This window comes from Panthera onca, chromosome C2, assembly GCF_046562875.1.
Source record: "Panthera onca isolate mPanOnc1 chromosome C2, mPanOnc1 haplotype 2, whole genome shotgun sequence".
NCBI classification, from domain to species: Eukaryota; Metazoa; Chordata; class Mammalia; order Carnivora; family Felidae; genus Panthera; species Panthera onca.
In genome coordinates, this window is record NC_138347.1 from 132,813,642 (window position 1) to 132,833,273 (window position 19,632).

The 19,632-nt window shown below is 44.5% G+C and overlaps 2 protein-coding genes across 6 annotated transcripts in view; one reads left to right on the forward strand and one right to left on the reverse strand.

The window, feature by feature from the left end:
- Nucleotides 1-9: 9 nt before the first annotated feature.
- On the forward strand, nt 10-18,827 carry EAF1 (ELL associated factor 1). Of its 3 annotated transcripts, none has more exons than XM_078432373.2 (7): nt 10-379; nt 2,270-2,364; nt 4,220-4,356; nt 6,294-6,484; nt 8,144-8,377; nt 11,192-17,493; nt 17,986-18,827. In XM_078432373.2, exons 1-6 carry the CDS (start codon nt 10-12, stop codon nt 11,236-11,238), a joined length of 1,074 nt encoding a protein of 357 aa, XP_078288499.1. In that variant the 3' UTR covers nt 11,239-17,493; nt 17,986-18,827. The 3 variants fall into 3 exon arrangements, with proteins under 3 accessions (XP_078288499.1, XP_078288500.1, XP_060494629.1); XM_078432374.2 differs by having other exon boundaries at nt 11,192-16,950; XM_060638646.3 differs by having other exon boundaries at nt 11,192-16,412; nt 16,769-18,827.
- COLQ (collagen like tail subunit of asymmetric acetylcholinesterase) overlaps nt 3,636-19,632 on the reverse strand; it is a 97,024-nt gene continuing 81,027 nt past the window's right edge. For all 3 annotated transcript variants that reach the window (XM_078432368.2, XM_078432372.2, XM_060638635.3), the window contains exon 17: nt 3,636-3,823. In XM_078432368.2, coding sequence (XP_078288494.2) covers nt 3,688-3,823 — 136 coding nt within the window. In that variant the 3' untranslated portion in view covers nt 3,636-3,687. The remainder of the gene's footprint in view (nt 3,824-19,632) is intronic.

Consider the following 19,632-nt stretch of genomic DNA (forward strand, 5'->3'; position numbering starts at 1 on the left):
CCTTTGGCCATGGCACTGCCCCCGCCACTTCCGTCACGAACGCAGAAGTCCCTCCCCGACGCCGGAAGTTCCGCGGCCCTGCTTCCGCGCAGTCCTCCTCCACCCCGCCGCAGAGGCGAGGACCTGCTTCCGGCCCCGGGTGGGCGCCGGCTCGGCTCGCCGTGCGCCCCCGAGCGCTGTCCCGGGAGCTTCATTCCCCCGGACGCCGGCGCCGGAAGCTCGGACCGCGGCCGCGCCAGGAGAGCGCCGGTCCGGGCGCTGGGCTCGTGGGGGGCCATGAACGGAACCGCGAACCCGTTGCTGGACCGCGAGGAACACTGCCTGCGGCTCGGGGAGAGCTTCGAGAAGCGACCGCGGGCTTCTTTCCACACCATTCGCTGTAAGCCAGCCCTCCCCTCTGTTCCCTTCCGCCGCCTCTTGCCAACCCGACTCCTTCTCTTCCCTCGTCCCTCCAAAGCCCAGGGAACCTCCTGCCTACGTCAGCTCCCTTCTCTCTTCGCCCAGATCCTCCTGGACCTCGATTCCACCCCCTCCTCTCCCCCTCCCCCCTCCCCCCTTTTCCAGCTCCCCAAACCAAACGCTTCGCCACTCCCAACTATCCATCTGCCTTGTGGTCCCAAATACTTCTTCCGAAGGTTATTGGCTCCTTTGTTTTTCATCCGCCCACCCAGCCCTGCTTTATTCGAAACTTACCCCTCTTTATTACCAAAAGACTGTGACCCCACATCAGACTCCACTTCTCCCTGTAATCCGTCCCACTTTCTGATGACCCCAGCGGGGTCCTCCACGTTTAAAGGACTCTTCCCGTTTGCCGATGAGCCTTATCGACTCCCTCCTATTACATTCTCCTCTTCCCTGTGTTCCTTAGCCTTCGTTCCTCGTTCGTCTTTGTTCTGGTTACCCTGAGCCTGCGCTTCATCCCCTTGGCAGCCAAAGAATCCGCATCCTCTGTGCGCTCCATCCGTCTTCCTCCTCCAGCTTTCTGTACCTCGTTTGACTCTGCTGTCTTTTGAGGTGACCTATACTACCCCGACTTTAACTCAGTACCAAGTCCCATGTGAGTGAAGAATAAAATTGGAATGCGTGAGCCTTGATAAAGCTTGATGTATGCTTGGAAGCGGGGGAGAGGAGGCATCAAGAATGTCCAAATAGTCGTTATGCTGGACCTTCCTTTTCTACATGATTACAGACTCTGTGGAGGGAGGGCATGTCCACTCTATGTCCTGGGTAAAGTTTTGGCTCTTAGGGATGGGCTGGCTGAGCATCCTTCTGTGTGATTCACGAGCTTCTGGTATCCGTCAGCCCTAATGCTGGTTAAGACTTGTTTTTGTCTAAGGAGCTAATAAATGTGACTCAACACATTGGAAGAGGGCGTGTTAGATAATGAAGTTCCATATTTCTGCGGTCACTTGCCAAACCATTATTGTGTCTCCTACTGACAGCAGATCAGCTCTTTCAGAGGGAGGATATTGGGAATGTGATAAGAGCATCGTTTTCGGAGCAGTTTACTAAATTGATGTTTTGGTAGAGAGAAGAGCAATGTGGAATTTAAGTGAGACACTTCATATATGCACGTGGCCTGCAGTGTGAGGCCAGTTTATGTCAGAATGGAGTAAGATGGCTATTCGTGGTGCACGTTAGCAGCAGTTGAGAGAGATGGGCAGGATTAACCTTTGGAGGTAGAGTTCAACCATCTATTCTGTACTTTTATAAGAACTTGAGTGTGGGAAATCCTAATGTTGACAGTTTCTATGCAAAATGAAATCAGCTTATATGATACTGGGGCTTTCCTGTTTCATATAGGGTGTTACAGTCACAGAATCTTTTTAATATGCTCTGTTGCTTTTGATCTTGTACACAACAATCCTAACAAAACCCCTCTGGCTAAGAAGGCATTAATTTTCATGTGTCACTTGGGAGAAGGGAATATCTTTGCTTAATAGAATGGTATATGAATTCTAGCTTTTTTTTTTTTTTTTTTTTCCCCTCAAAGTAATCCAGCAGGGATGGGAGGCAAAGTATGTAGGAGGTATAGAGAAAACGAGATTGTCCCTGAGTTCGTAATTCTTCTTAAACCTGGGTGACAGTACACAGGGGCTCATTGTACTATTCTCTGCTTTTTTTCCACAATGAAATAGGTTTTTTAATTCTACATTGTATTTTTCCATTTATCTGACTCACAAAAAAATTTTAATTCTTAAACAAGAATGACCAGGAGGCATAGTATAAGTAACCGGCTGGATAAATATTCTTTTGCTTTTCCCTTTAGATGACTTTAAGCCAGCATCTATAGACACTTCCTGTGAAGGAGAGCTTCAGGTTGGCAAAGGAGATGAAGTCACAATTACCCTGCCACATATCCCTGTAAGTTTATGCACTGTGGAATCACAGTGAATCCTCATATTCTATTTATTGCAATTTGAATTTTCCTACTATTTAAAAATTTTTAGATTTCTAAAATTCCAACATAAGGAAAAAGGGAATTGGGGGGATGGGGTAGGGTGGAATTCATGTTTCCCAAGTGCTTGAGTAAAAATGATTCTTTGCCATTTTTCCCAAGCTCCCTTTTCCCCCATCTGCTACCAAGTAGACAAGGTTCCTGTCTGGATACTTAGCCCCTCTAGCCGCTCTTTCAGATTGGCCTAGCTTTTCCCTCACACAGCTCCAAAAAGCAAAGCCCCCGACGCCACGTTGGCTTATAGCAACAACAGTTTAGGTGTGTGGCACAGCCAAACCAGGAGTTAAGACAGGCAGGAGCAGAATTGACACCTTTCATATATCAGGCAAAGGGCGGACTGCAGACTGAAAGTTGCAACCAAGCACCAGAGGATCAGAGCATTCAGCTAATTTAGGGATGAGGAACCCAATTAAAAGTTAAATTGAGAACCCCTACGGAGAGAGACTTTTTTTTTGAAGCTTTGTCCAAAGTAGCACTATAATCACACAGCCTGAAGGATCAGACAAAATGCTCATAATGAACAGGTGTCATTGGATGTCACAGCCCTGTCCTGGAACATAATAAGGTCTTGGTAACCAGTAATAGGATGAAAAGACTCTGGACAAGAAGCTTCAGGCTGAGTAGAAATTACTTGTCTGCCAGTTCCAACTGCTATTTCATTGCATGTTGCCTTTAGCAGATTACATCATCTCCCTTTGGATCTTCGTTTGCCAAATGTAAAATGAAGGGGTTAGATAAATGGTCTCTAGGGTCCCTTCCAACTCTAAGTTTATACCCTATGAATAAGGAGTCAAGGAGCCAACCAATTTTTTTTATTCCATACAATCAAATCCTATATATGTCAAATATTAATTGAGCACCTACTATGTGTTGGCCCGTTACTAAGCACTGAGAATACAATCTCGAACAAAACAAGCACTTTTCTTGCCCTTGGGGAGCTTATGATCTGGAATTAAATAAATATAAAAAGCACAGCCATTTATTTTAGAAAATCAGGAAGGTTTCTCTAAGGAAGTGACCTTTGAGCAGATTTGAAGGTTGAGTAATTGAAAGAGAGGAAGAGGCAGGATGTTGCAGGCAGAAGCCTTGTTAAAGCCCTGCAAGAAAGAACATGAGGATCTGAGAGAGGCCAGCCACCTTCTACTCTGGATCCTGCAGAGCCTAGGGCTAGGGGTACAGGGTGAGGCAGAAGGGCCAGGTATCTGGTTTAGAGATTTTATTCTTGGGTCTCAGAGCAACAGGTTAGCAGTTAAAGGGCTTAGGCAGGTGAGTGGCATGATGTACTTACTCTGAGCCAAGCAGAATAATGAGCTGCCCTTAGAGAATACTCTGTTGGTTACTTGGCATGAGGGGAAGCCCTGGACTCTGAAATTACAAGGAAATACAGAAATCACGTATTAGTTTTACTTCTTGCAATGAAGAGTTCTACTCAGTATAATACCAAGTAATGGTTAATCTGTTTTTACCAGTTCATACCTCGCCATTATTTGTAACATGTTTTGAATCTTTAGAAAAATGTACGGTAATTTTGAAAATTTATATTACCTTTCTTGATTACTGAGAAGTAGTTGCAGTTATAGAATTCTTGCTGTATATTATATCCCTTTTCTTTTTGCCTAGGAAGCCAGAGGAGTTAAAATAGAAATCAGTTCATTCTATTCTGTTTGAGTAGCTCTGATACTCATGAAGCCACTTGTAAATTCGTTTTTAATGTTCATAACTGGTGTGTCTGGTTTGATCTTTTACTTTTGTGGCATATAGGGATCCACACCACCAATGACTGTGTTCAAGGGGAACAAACGGCCTTATCAGAAAGACTGTGTGCTTATTATTAATCATGACACTGGTGAATATGTGCTGGAAAAACTCAGTAGCAGCATTCAGGTCAAGAAAACAAGGTACGTGAATGACCAGATACAGATTGATACAGGTTTCTAGATCTTTGCATTATTTCTTCAGTTATTTTAGAAGGATATGAGCATCTGAGTATTCAGTGTCCTGTCGATAATATCAACAACTCTACCTGTGTAGATAAGTCAGTAAAATATCACTTCCTCAAATGCAATAAAAAGAAATAAAAGCTTTTAAGACCTGAAACGTGGAAGCCACAGGGGAAAGGGACGTATTTTATAATTAAATCTATTTTATTAATCTCATGATTGTTCAAATAGTATCACCTAAGGGGATAAGATTTAAACTTGTAGACTTGTAATTAGATTAAAAACATTAATTTTTCGCAAGATGCATTTGAGGTATTTATAACACTAAAATAAAGTTTTGCCTATTTTTTAAATTTTTTTTAATTAAAAAAAATTTTTTTTGAATGTTTATTTTTGAGACAGAGACAGAGACAGAGAAAGAGAGACAGAGCACGAGCAGGGGACGGGCAGAGAGAGAGAGGGAGACACAGAATCCCAAGCAGGCTCCAGGCTCTGAGCTGTTAGCACAGAGCCCGATGCGGGGCTCGAGCCCACAAACTGAGATCATGATCTGAGCCAAAGTCGGACGCCTAACCGACTGAGCCACCCAGGCGCCCCAAGTTCTGCCTATTTTTATAAATAGTGAGTTCTCTTTAATCTTTAATTCAACAGGCTTTACATTTGTAATACAAAGCCAATTAAATTTTAAAGTCACAATTCATTCTATGAATAGAAGCAACCCACTGGTTCTGTTTTATACATTGTGATACAGCAATTATTGTAATACAGTCCTAAATTCTAAAAGAGAGTGTTATAGTCTGATATTTTTCTGTTTATGCTTCTTCATTTACTCATTCCAGAAAAAAAGTAGCTACCATTTATCGAGGGGTTACTGAATACTATGCTAAATGCTTTCATGCATTATCCTATCTAACTTTACAAATAACATTTAGAAAGGTACTATCGTTATCTGTAAAAACAAACCAAAAAACCACACCCACACCCCCACACCCCCACCCCCCCCCCCACCCCCCCACACACACACACACTGCGGATTCATAAGCCTGTGAACTGGAGTCCAGCATCAGAACAGAGCCCTTAGCCTGGGCATGCGCGTCCAAGCCCCCTGCTCCTCTCTTGCCTGGGATAGATTTGTATTAATTACCTCCCCGAACCAGGTGCCACTGTTAATTCCCCAACAGATGATGTTTGTGGGCGTTTCTCTCACTACTCGGTGTCATCTGTGGACTAGCAGCATTTGATCACTTGGATGCTTTTTAAAGTGCAGAATTTCAGGACCTGCTAAGTTGGAATCTGCATTTTAATGAGATCCTCAGGCGATTTGTGTGCACACCAAAGTTCAAAAGCCCAAAGTGGGCTCATCCATTTACAAAAGAAATTGTTAGTGAATAGAATTTTCTCCGGTTGGGGTGGGATGCTTTGTTTGTCCGCCTGCAAGAGCTGGCGCGTGACAAGATGAGCAGGCAGTAAACAGATCGTGGGAAAACTTGCAAACTAGCCAGCATTTCAAGAGCTGGTTTTATGTAGTAACTCATATACTTGTGACTATAACTTTATACCGTATACAAGTCAAGTAGTCCTATTGTCTGCTGGTAAAATGGGTTCTCACGATCACGTTGTGTCTTGCATATCGGTTTTATTCGCTTGTTATAAAATGTGAGCTTCTTGAGGGCTGTTTTATTCATCTTTGTATCTCTGGTGCGTAGTGCAGTACCGGAATGCAGTAGGCAGTTGTTGAATGAGTAGTTCATGGGATAAAGTGACAAACATCAGTATTTTGAAGTAGTGTGTAGAGAAGCACGATTGTGCAGAGACCTCTAGGTACTTGGTTACCTGAACAGATTTGAGGAGCACTGTTTTTGGCCCTGCAATTTAATGTCTGTTTTTCATTTCAGAGCTGAGGGGAGCAGTAAAATCCAAGCCCGAATGGAACAGCAGCCCACTCGTCCCCCACAGCCATCTCAGCCGCCACCACCTCCACCACCTCTGCCATTCAGAGCTCCGACAAAGCCTCCAGTTGGACCCAAAACTTCTCCTTTGAAAGATAACCCTTCACCTGAACCTCAGCTGGATGACATCAAAAGAGGTAGGGAGCATTTTCTGGAACTGATAGCCACTGGGAGTTGGGTGTTGAGGCTTTTGTGGCGATCACGAGGCTATCACGTTGACATCACATGGGCACTGGTGGCATGGGCATTCTCTGCCATTGAAAAAATAATCTGCAGAGTTCACCATTCCAGAGGTGACGGAGGTGGGGCTGTTACCACTTCTCATTTGACAAGGGAGGTCCAGGCAAGTGACTTGAGTTGTGGCTGTCTTTGCAGCTTTCTGTTCAGAGGCCCAGGATTTAAACAAGCATGACTGTCATCCAAAAGTCTATATGCCGTGCCTTTAAGGTTTTGGGAGAAGAGAATTCCAAGGTGTCTGGGTAAAAACCAGGTGTGTCAGTGTTAGTATAGTATCTAGGTCAGAGGGATATTTAAAATACCAGGACCATTGCTTTGTACTAACAAAGTGTGTAAACATAAGAGTGCCACGGGACCTGGAAATGGACATGGCCTAGAAAGACCTAGAGGTCTGGTCAGGTTCTCACTTTGGCTTTCTCCTCATACAGGGAGGGGGTGGTTTTCGTTGTCCAGACTCTCAGGAAGTTATGAGGCTGTCATATTTCAGATTTATAAAGTTTTATGAAACACAATGAAATCTGTAGCAGTAGTAAACAGGGAAAGATAGAGTTGTACTTGAGAAGTTTGCCTCTTCTACCTTATAGAAGTGCTTTCAGTAAACAATCATTCTCTGCGTGGTGCATGCTTATTAAGCCTCCTGTTTTGTTTTTGTTCTTGATTTTGACTTTCCTCAGGGATATTGGAATGTTATTTGTTAAAGTTTTCACTTTAGTTGAACAAGAATTGGACTATGAGTGGTTAGTGATTGACAGTTACGCCTAAATGAACCATGCGTGTTTAAAATCACATGGTATGTTTGGACAGGAAAATCTGGCATCTTTCTTGATGTATCCTATGATGTATCCTTAATGTATTCACCGACATTGAAAGGGTTAGGTAAACATGTTTTTCGTTCCCTGCTGTACTTCTATAAAAAAAAATGTAATACCTGACAGGCATGGCTGTCAGTGAAATATATACAGAGGGCAGAGGAGGAATGTTGTTTCCCCATTTTCCTTCCGTTACCATGGTTCCTCCTGCATGCCTCAGTTCCTTTGTGGGACAGGAAAGCTGAAAAGGACCTCAGAGGCTGTCTGCTGTGGCCTTTTATTTTTTCAAAGTGTCTTGGAAAAAAATCATTGACTCCCACCTGGGTCTCACTGCTGGTTAGAGGCAGATCCAAAACAAGCACCCAGATCTTCCAATTCCTAGTCAAATATTTTTCAACCCTTTAGCATAATATTTCTGTTATTTGGTGTTTAATCCCATAATTCACAGTCTTTGTTTTTTTAAGTAGATAAGGCAAATAGGCTTAATTTACACAGAACCATCATTATCTGAAACAGTTTTCTTTTTTGTTATTTGGGGTGAAGTTAATGTTTCCGCTGTCTCTCTGAAGACAGTTTTATTTTGTTCATTTTGGTCTTAGTCGTTTTTTTTATACGTTTTTAAGGAATAAGAAGCAGGAATTTTAGTCATTCCTCATTGCTGTTGGTTTTGCCAATTCACTATTTACAGAAGGCAGCTTGCGGCCTTGAGAGTGGTTGCTGGCTAACCCCCGTCGTGTCATTTTATTCCAGAGCTGAGGGCTGAAGTTGACATTATTGAGCAGATGAGCAGCAGCAGTGGGAGCAGTTCCTCAGACTCTGAGAGCTCTTCGGGAAGCGATGATGACAGCTCCAGCAGCGAGGGTGAGGACAACGGTCCGGCGTCTCCTCCACAGCCTGCACACCAGCAGCCCTACAACAGCAGGCCGGCCGTTGCCAATGGAACCAGCCGACCACAAGGAAGCAACCAGCTCATGAACACCCTCAGTAAGTGTGCTCTCCCTTTTCTGGCTCAGAGAGGGGTGGCATGTCAGACTAGAGATGCAGCTTCTATATATCTTACACCCGAGTCTGTAACCAGAAGATATTTAAGGCATAAGAAAGCATCCTGACAAAATTTGGAGCAGAAAGAAGTAAGTTACCAAACAGTTAAAAAAAATAAAAGGGGCGGGGGTGTTGGGGAAGCACAAAACTAGAAAATCTGTTCTTTTTTTTTCACCCACTGGCACAAATTAGTTTTTGTGAATTCTCGAAAATGCTGAAACACGAACAGCTCGGCTCTTTGTTTTTGCATTTACCAGGCTTTACAGGCTTTAGGGGCGATGCCCTCCACTATAGTGTCCCCTGCTTCTAGGTCTTTTTACAGTCCCAAGAACACAGTTGTCCGGACTGTGGTGTCCTGCAGCCCATAGACTTTGGAACCTGAGCCATTAGGGTATATTTGGAAACCAACTAGCCTTTGGCAAGAGGAAGAGGAAGGACATTGCTATATCTGGGTGGCTCTCCGTGCAGTTGATACTAAAGTAAAGGAGAGAAAAACAAGAACAAAAACAGATTTCTTCGTATTGGAGATGGGGAGAGTGTTTGCTCCCTATGCCCTTCTCTCTCCAGTATCCTAATGAATGCTTTCATCTGGCATGACTGCCTTTGAGGAGGTTGGAAGATCTGGAGGCAATAGTTGGTAAGCTAACCTAGTTAACCCTACTACAGTGGACCAGGCGAAGGTAATTCTCAACCTCACCACTACAGACATTGTGGGGCAGATAAATCTTTGTCATGGAGGCTGTCCAATGCATTGCAGGATGACTAAGAGCATTCCTGGCCTCTACCCGGTAGATGCCCTTCTCTCTCCCTTGTCCCCAGTTGTGTCAACCCCAAATATCTCAAGACATTGCCAGATATCCTCTGGGGGGCAAGACCACTCCTGCTGGAAAAACGCTACTTGAGTGAGTTGAACACTGTTAGGATATCAGTCGAGGATATTGTCTGCTATCCCATTTTCTGGGCCTACATTCTGGATGTCAGGGGATGCTTTGGTGCTATTCTCAGTTGGCCAGGAGTAGTAAATTTCATATTGGGAATTTGGTATTCCTAGTGGAATAGTGCCACATAGCTACTGTGGCTTTGACTGAGTTCTCGAGTTTGCCCAGTCAATGCCAAATTATTCTCTCCTCCTAGAAAGAAAGAGCAAAAAAAAAAAAAAAAAAAAAAAAGGCACAGTGGGTGTTATCTGCTTACCAGTATCTTAAAATCCTTTTAGCTCTTTATTGCACACCAAGTCATCCTGATCTGCAGCTCTTCAAGTGGCAAGACCTTAACTTTATGTAAGCAATTTCAAAACTAGATTTCCAGCTCCAGTTCCACTGATATGTTAAAGCACATCATCTTACTTTTTAAGAGATCGTGCTCAACTTAGCTGATTGGGAGTTACCAGCTCTTGCCAGGCCCCTGTTGCCTTCCTTAAGTTTAGAGCGGTAGTTGTTCCATTCTTGGGTGTCAGACCTCTTAATTGTAACAATTATTGAGCACCCCAAAGAGCTTTGTGTACGTGGCTTATATCCACTCAATATTACCATTAGAAATTAAAACTGAAATATTTAAATTATCCAGTAATTCATTTAAAATAACAATAATAGGGGCGCCTGGGTGGCGCAGTCGGTTAAGCGTCCGACTTCAGCCAGGTCACGATCTCGCGGTCCGTGAGTTCGAGCCCCGCGTCAGGCTCTGGGCTGATGGCTCGGAGCCTGGAGCCTGTTTCCGATTCTGTGTCTCCCTCTCTCTCTGCCCCTCCCCCGTTCATGCTCTGTCTCTCTCTGTCCCAAAAATAAATAAAAAAGGTTGAAAAAAAAAAAATTTAAAAAAAATTAAAAAAAAAAAAAAAAAAAATAAAATAACAATAATAAACTGTCACATGTTAACAAAAGTATCATTTTTATGAAAAACAAATTTTTCCAATCAAAAAATACTTAGTAAGAGAGTAACATTGCTTTAAAATTTCGCAAATCTCTTTACGATCTAGCTTAGTGGGAACCTGGGTTCAGCCTGTTGCCATAAGTTGTCTAGGTTGATGTATATGAAGAAAATCTGACCTCACACAGGTGTGTAGTTAGAAGAGGAAGTACCCTCCTGAAAGGGTCTCAAGGACCCCGGGGTCCTCCACACAAACTGAGAAGGGCTGGTCTAGGAGTAGCAATCCAGTCATATAGCGGTTCACTTTTGCTATAATCTGAGTGCTATCAACTGGGTTCTGTTACTCTATCGGATTAAAACGCTGAGCACTTCTATTCTTTACTCCTAACACCTGAATTCTGCACACTAAACAAAAATCTGAGGCTAAAGTAATTGAAGCTCTTCAGTTGAGAGTTGAGGTTTAAAGTAACTGAACAGGAGGGGATGCTGGATTAGCAGGTTACTGGTATAAACAGTATTCGGCTTCCTTGACGGGAAGCCTAACTCGGTGTTATTTTAGCAACTTCATGTGAACGATTCTAGATGGTGAATCGGTTTTTTTATACTTATTTGCTATTTATTAACACATTTAAAAGCTGTCTGGCCTGCTTCCCCCTGTTCTATCCTAGTACGTAGCATCGCTGTGCTTTGCAGATATCAAGAATAGCATTTCTTTAAAAACATTGACTGTGTCAGTTTTGTCACTGAGCCAAATCGGTTTTCCTCCCTAATTAAGTTGAATTGGCTTGTTTTACTATAGTGCGATAACCAAGGCGGTGAAACAAAGAATTGTGGGGAAGTCATTTTTAAATTGCGCACTTTTGGTGTGATTCTGTGGTTTTTGTTTTGTAGGAAATGACTTGCAGTTGAGTGAGTCTGGCAGTGACAGTGATGACTAGAGCCAGATCTTTCGAAATCAGCGTCTCGGTGCACAGATCTGCTGCCGGACCGGGCTGCGCTCACATGGAGCCCATTGCCGAGAGGGACATGCTGTGGATCAGTGACTGTAGCAGGAGTTCGAGGCTCTGGAGGTCTCAGATACTCAAGTCTTTAACTTAGTGGTGATGGGTGATTTTCTCATGTAATTTTTGAACAATCTCATGTTGCAAAGTAGATCTATAGAAGAACTAACAATTCTATTGCTATTTGGTTAACACTGTTAATGAAAAAAGGACAAATGTACCCTGGTCTAGGTTACTCAAAGGCCATCATCTTAACCAGGCCAGTGATTCGCTTTTAAACCTCAGCAGCCACCAGTTTGGCCAGGTGGTCTGCACCAGTGAAATGAAACCTGGTCTTTGAGGGGTAGGGGAGAGAGGGAGACCTCAAACTGCAGCATTGAAGTATTTGACAACCACTTTAAACTGTTGAGACAAAGTGGTGAGGAAGTTTTGTCTGACCCAGCTTGACGAGCCTGTGTAGAGATGGACTGGAGGAGGGAGTCCTAGAGCGGCTTCTGGGCAGGACCCCGGAGCTCCGCGAGTTCAGCCCCCTCACTTACAAGTGAGGAAAGAGAAGCACACAGCTGGTTCGTGGCCCGTCTCCTGCCCCTGCCCCAGCTTTTCCTGCTGCTCCCGCCCTTGAATCTCATTAACTGGAACCGGAGATTCTTGTTCATGGGACTTCTAGTTGTACGTCAGAGATTTTATTGGATTCCCAAAGATGAAGTGTTGGGTGCTTCTGGCTCAAATTCTGATCCAAAAAGTCCCTAGATACACGAGGCTGGCTGAGCAGATTAAACCAGCAGCCACTGTGCTGACACATGAGATTCAATTAAATTGGGGCTTTTAGTTCCACGTAGGTCCATACTGAGTGTTTCCCGTTCAGTGAATTTTAGTAAGGGGAGGTAGGAGTGGGAGGGAGGTGTAGTGAAGGACCCTTTCTGAACAAAAGAACCAGCAGCAGGCTTCCAAAAACCAGAATCTAGATAGGGGTTCTGCAATATGAAACGAGCACATTCTTAGATAAGGTATTTCTCTTCATGCTTTTGTACCACTGTTTGTGCCTGACTCCCAGACTGATTTGTATTTTTGATAAACTAGAAGAAAGTCACAAGATTGCCTTTTGCAGTGTGCAGTTTCCAAATGAATCTGTTGTTACAGGAAACTGGTCACTAGTAAATGTTCCATATTGAGTGAATGTGTGATAAATCATCCTGTGATTGGTATGGAGTAGCCTGTTTCTAGAATTTGAATGGATACAATTTGAATGTCCTGAGAAATTTCCATTTGCTTTGGTTCAATGGGTGTTAAGAACATTGAAAATGATTTTCCTTCCTTGGGTGTTCCACTCAAAGATGGCCTCTGCTTCCCCAGCTAGTGGATGGAAGCAGTCTGGACCTGGAAAGGAATTAGATGATTCGTGGTGGGGGCTTTGGTGAGAGTTGCACCTTATGGAGTCCCCTGTTTCATGTGCAGTGACTCCAGTGAGCTGGAGATGTGGGTCGGGAGCCATCATCCGGTGGCACACTCGCACCGCCATCCCCCCCACGTGTAGGTAATGGGGACACACTGGTACTCGGCGGTGGGTTCTCAGCCCATCGTGAGGTTTCGGTGGATTTAATGGCAGGGAGGAACTTCTTCATAATGAATTGATAATTGCTTTATAATTCCTTGCTAATGACAGCTCAGGGAAGGTAAAGGTCATGATTGGGAGACTTGAATTGTTACTGGATGTGGGAATTGTTTCACTGCTTTTAACTTGCTCAAGCTGGGGCAGGTTCCAGGAACTTGAACTAAAAATCTATTTAAGCCTCACTCTCTTTTTTTTCCTCCTAAAGTCTTGATTTATACAGATAGAACTGTGGTTTTTCACATGTCGGGTCAAGATGTTTGTTTCTATAGGAAATGCTTGCATGCGGCACTGGGTTTGGTGAGTCGAGCTCTCTGGGCTCGTTTCCTCTGTCGCCCGTCCTACCTGGCCCTGCATGGTTAGCCTCCAGCTGGCTCCAGTTTGTTCTCTGCACGAAGCCTTCGGTGGTTCCCTCCCCACAACCCCCACCGCCTGCTCTCCAGCTTTACCCACCAGAATAAGGAATCTTGTCTTTTTGGAAATCAAGAATCTGGCCCCACAGACTACTACTTCTGAGTTACCTCGTGCCAGCCTCATTGGACTTACTCTTCGTGCCTCTGTGCCTTCTCAGTCCCTCCCTCCCTCTCCCCGGCCAAGCCCCAGTCCTGACACTGTGTAGGTGCCATCTTCGCGGACTCTCCCTCTGTTCTTTTCTGCCCACTGGAGTGCTGTCTGTACTGACCTTCCTCTTGCTTGAGCTCTGGTTGGTGTGAACTCCTTAAAAGCAGGGACCGTCATTTTCATCTCTATTCCCTGGGGTGTCCACAAGAATAGACATTCAGATGCTTATAGCCTGGTGGGGAGGAGGCAGAGAAAACCAACCAGTGGAGTACAGAGGGCAGACGTGGAGCAAACATTCCAAGCATTTGGAGACAGCTGAAAACTATTTGTGATTTTCATGGTTTTGGAAGTCTCTAACTGAATTGTTAAAATTGCCTTTTCTCTGTCCTATACAACTTCTGCCATATCGTAAGTCATTAGGCAAGATATAAAGACTTAAATTCAGGGTGCCCAGGGAGCCATGGCAAGCCGCAGTAAAGACGTGAATTGGGGAAACAATATAAACAAACGAGATCTGTGATGATGCCACTCATTATTTTATTTCTATAGCAGAATCATTTTTTTTTTTCTGTGTGTGGTATTAATATGTATGTGCTTCAGTGGTGGGAAAACTTGAAAATTCCAAAATCCTTGCTATCCTAATCGAGAGGCTGGTTAAGTAAGGTGTAAGTATGGTGTGTGTGTGTGTGTGTGTGTGTGTGTATGTGTGTATGAGAGAGAGAGTGTGAGTGATGTATTTATTAACATTATTTTGAAAGATAATAGTATGTTCTCTTAGGTACAGCCAAATTGGATGTTTCCATTTGGCAAGGAAGGTAGGATTTCTGAAACTCAGGCCTTAACCAGTAGGTTGGAAGACAAGACCAATTGAAGCGTTATGAAATGTGTGTTTTTTGTTGCTTATGTTGTATCTGTCTTGGGTTGTCTTATTCTTTCATGATTTTTGAAATCTTGTGCCTAAAAGTTTATTTTGCGTAATTATGAAGTAGATGTGCATGTTTACATTTATGTAAAATGTTTGCATTTATGTAAAATACTTGCTGTGTAAAGTTTTTTTTTGGTTTATTCTCTTAAAGATCACTATATTTAAGTAAAAAATGAAGGTCAGCAGTATATGTCTTGGTGGGTTTTATTTTTTTACTAGGAATCAATGAAAAATGTAAGGTTCTATTAATCCTTTATGCTTATGCCTGCTTCTCTAAATGAATTCCTTTTTAATTTGGTGTTTATGCTCATTAGGATGAACACCTCAGCTTCAAAAGGTGTGAAGTTCAAAACTGGAAGGATGTGAGCCACATGGCATCTGAGGCCATTACCCGGTCTGGAAAGGCAGACTTGGCTTTGACTCTAAGAACCATGCGGGGGTTAAACTGAATCTCTAGACATATCCTAGTTCTTTTAGCACACCAAATTGCTTCCACCTGGAATGCCATGCCCCCCCCTCCCCCCAGTACACTCACTGGCTGGAAGTGATCCTGCCTCCTGCTTCCATTCCACACACAGCAATGCCCACAGCAGTCTTGCAAACTTCTAGGTGGGCAGTGACCATATTCCTTCTTAATTCTCTGCTGTCTCTCACCTAATGGGTGCTCAATAAATTTGGATTGAATACAATTATGCACTAAGAGAACTAGCCTAGGAATCCTCTGCTGCTCATTCTGTAACTGGCTCACATTTCCTCAGGTGGAAATAGGAGTTAGATTTGAACCAGGACTCTCAATGGGGAAGTGGTGGTGTCCATTCCTCACTCAAGGGAGTGTGGTCCTCAGTTAACTGTTGCCACACAATGACACGTAACAAAGCATCCCAGAATTCAGTGGCTTAAAATAAGCATTTATTTTGCTTACGACTCTGGATTGGCGATTAAGACTGGGTGTGGCTGGACAGTCTGGTCTTGACTGGACTCCATATGCCTGGCAGTTTGTAGACTGAGCTGATCTAGGAGGACTTGGCCAGCACGGCTGGAGCAGTTCAGGCAGGCTCCTTGTGCCTTACCCTCTAGCAACCTAGCCCAGCACATTGTCACGGCAAAGGCAGAGACGCTAGAGTGAGAGAGGAAACAACCGCCTCTGTCACAATTGCTAACGTGTCATTGGCCAAAGCAAGTCACAGGGTCAAGTTCAGAATCAAGGGGTGGGCAAATACAGTGCATTCTGCCAGGTGATGGGAGGAGTTGCAAGGTGTAGGTACAGAGAAGTATGAGAATTCGGGCGATCACTGCAATCAATCTACTTCCTCCACGTACGCCATGTCTCTACCATGGTTGACAACACTGGACCATATAGTTACTAAGTCCTTCCTCAACTTCGCTTTTCTCCTGGCCAGTTAAATAAGAGTCCACGTAGGGGTTAAGGCCAGTTTCTGTCCATGGTTCCTGCAGAGGGCACCCAAACCAAGCAAAGGCTCCTCTGGACTTGGCACTCTCCCCTATTCAGAGTAGCGTGCTTCCTTTCCAACCTTTCCAACCTAGAGCACCATTCATTGCCTATTGCTAAGTAACAAATTACCCTAAAACTTAGTGGCTAAAACAACATTTTATCTCATGGAATCTGTTGGTTAGGATTTAGGACAGAGCTTGGCAGGGCAATTCTTTTGGCTTCAACTGAGGTCACTCAGTGGGACTCAGTTGGCAGGTGGGCAGGACTAGAGAATTCAAACTGGCTTCACTCACATGTCTGGCACCGTGGTGGGGATGGCTGGAAGCAGGCTCATTAGGACTGTCAGCCAGAGACTCTCTAACACAGCAGTCTCAAGGTAGTTGGTCTTCTTACGTGATGGCTGCTTTCTCCTAGAATGAGCATCCCAAGAGCTGCTTGGTTGTTTATGACCTAGCCTGGAAAGTCACACAGCGTCACATCCACAGTATTCTATTGCTCCAACAATCAAAAGCCCACCTGGATTCAAGAGGGACACAGATCCTATGTCCTTAATGGAAGAGCATGTAAAAAGCCACCTACCCAAAGTCCTCCCGCCCCCAGTGTATTTGGTCTACGGCCATTGTTCTCAGATGAGATGTTTCCCCAGAGTAGTGGCTCCTAAAATGTGGTCCCTGGTCCAGTACCATCAGCATCCCCTGGGACCTTGTTAGAAATACAATCAAGTCCCCCCCCCCCCCCCCCGCCCCAAGATCTGTTGAATCGGAAGTTCCAAAGTGGGCCCCAATAATCTGTGTGACAAACCCTTCAGGACATCCTGATAAACTCTAAAGCTTTAGAACCTCTGCCCCAAGGAAACAGACTCCCTTGGTGAGCCTCAAGTGATGACTATGGTATGACTGCTTTCAACTTCCCATCCCAGGCGTTAGACTGAGGATAACCTGGAGTGGTGCATGCAGTGGGGTATGGTACTCTATGAACTGGAACGTCAAAACCCAACATCTACAAGAGGTATTAAGGGAGTGGAAAGATGGCAAGATACTTCCTCATTGTCCTTGAAGAAATTACAGGAACCAAAATGATGACATATTCAATTCTCTTGAGGTAATAGCATCTTGGCAGATTTTCATGATTACATGGGTCCCCTTTCCCATCTATAAAGGTGGTAGGACAAGGGGGAATAGACAGCAGGGGAAATAGCTTATTTCTTCCTTTAGTGAGGTTGTTTCTTGTAAACTTGTCTGACTCTAACTGTCTGGGCTGAAAAGCACTCAGGTGAGCCCCCCCAGAGAGAAAGCCCCTCTGATAAAGGCAATGTGAGTTCACTTCCTCTATGCCCCAGGGTAGGGGTGGAGACAGTCCTTAACCCATTACTTTTGTGTGATTTGCAACCTCTTGGAATGGTTATAAATGAAGATGCTGGAGAGGAACCCACACTCCTGGAGCCTCTGGGCTCATGGGTGGCAACTGGGGGCTGCTGAAGTGTAACAATCTCCCTGATGAATTGCCAAGATACTTGATCTGTGAGCTCATTGTTACCAAATGCAAGATCTGAGTTTCACTGAAACTGGTTCACAATAGAGGAGGGATTGGGGGAGATAACTGAAGTAAGGCAGTCATTGGAGCAGAAGTCGCCCTAATTATGAGGTTTGGAGATTCGTAAGCAATTCGACCCATGTGTCCTCTATGCCCATATTAGAGTGATGGATGACCAGTATGTCCATGATGCTCAGAAAATTTGTCCTACCATCTTTCCAAGCACTGCTTTCTGAGTACTAGTTACCAAGTTTCCTCTAAAGACCTTACTTTGCTCACAAATTTGTCATTCAGCTGGCTTTGCAGGTGGATAAAGACTTCTGGGGCCAAACCCCATCCCTGTGCTTCCTTGGTTGTTAGGAGCCTGGGGGCTGACCTGGATCTTTGGGGATCAGTTGAACGGAGCTTGGGCCTCCGTTACTGGTGAAAGGGTTAAAAAGCAGTCCAGACTGAGAGAGGAAAAGTCGGCCCTGTTTCTGGCATTCATCAGAGTGCCACAGCAGACACTGATAAAGCCAGCTGCAAAGTTAACGGGAAGCAATCTTCCTGCCAGATCTGCCGTATCATGATCACTCTTTTGAGGGACTACTGCTTGCCTTTCAGTGACGGCCCCAGCCTTGCTTTTTATTCCTGCAACCTGAACAAAAATCACGGTGAACTTTTGTGACAAAATTTTGCAGCGTGCAATCCTATCAGTAAGATTGAAACTTTCCACTCTTGCCTGGAAGACCTGAGCCACGTGAGTCACTTTGACACAGAGAAGAAGTTTCAGTTTCTACTGTAGATACAGAAATTCTGATAGGGATTTTCAGGCATAACATTCCACGCTTTTTTTCCCAACTAACTTTGTAGTTTTCCAAGGAATCAGGACCCGGGTCCACTGCCTAGTCCAGGCTTCATCTTGACCCCCGTTATACACTGCCTGCTCTGCTTTGAGCCTGTCCCCACAATGCTGCTTTCACTTTCTACCTATACTCCACCTCTCCCCCCAGATCCTATCATAATCTGGTCTTTCTTGGTTTGGTGAAATGCCCCATTGTTCTCTGGTGTTCGGTGTCCCTCTGCAAGTCAGCAAACCTAATTTTGTTGGTCTACAAAAGTTTTGTTGGTTCATCCCTGGTGGTATTCATCAAATGGGCCAAGGTGCTGCAAAGTGTGAGAACCACGGCTCTTTTTCACTGATTTGTAGTAAGGGCTGTGGTCCAAACTGCCATCAAAAGTGGACTCATGCAACCAGCCTCAAAGGGGGAAGAAAGAGACCCCAGGTCCCAAAGAGGTGACCGATTTGGTGTGAGTCACCAAATAATCATGACACAGATAAAACCCAGCCCTCCCTGAAGAGTTTCTAGGTGTCAGAAATTTTAACCATATAATCACTAAAATTCAACACAACCCTGAAAATAAGGTACTATTATTCCCAGTATAAAGATGACAAAAACAGAAAAGTATATTATGCAGGATGATTAAACAGTGCACTGGTGACAGCCAGGCTTCAAACCCAGATACGTGAGTCCAGTCCTCTTCCTTTTTTTCCCAAAAGCAAACTACACCACCTCTTTCACTACCTATGCCTCCCTGGGAGAGGCAGCCTCTCTCGAGTGGACCTATCAAAATCAGCCAAGAGCTTTTTGGGTGTGAGGAATCTTCCCAAATGTTTGCCTCAAGTGGCTCAGCACCTATTCCTGCCAAAAGGAAAAGTAAAACCAGAGACGGCCACTGTGACGGACACTGTGTACCCAGCACCCATTCACCCCATTTCTGCTCCCCACTATGTCATCCAGTAGCCACCCTTTCCTTACACAGCCCAGCTACTTCTGGAGAGTCGCCAGGGAGTGGGCTACGAGTGTTCTTGTAGCTTTTGCCCATGTGGGTTCAGGAACCCAGCTGTAATCCAGTTAGCAGGTGGCATTCTCCTGACGATAGGAATTGGTTCAGGAATGGGCATGTGACCCCAAACAGGCAATGAGGCTCAAGGTAAGATTTTGGGGTGGCTTCTGGAAAAAAATGTCTTGGGAGCCACTGGAATAGATGTTCTCTCTTCCTCTGGATATCATAGGGTGCAGATGTAAGCCTGAAACTGTAACAGTCAGCTTGTGACCACCCCAAGGATCAAACTAACAGGAGAGATGCAAATAGCAGAGAGGACAGCTCAAGCAGAGAAATGGAGTGGGAGCCTTGATTGAACCATGCCTGATCTCCACCCTACCTCTGGAGTTTTTACCTTATATTGGCCAATAAATTTCACCCTGT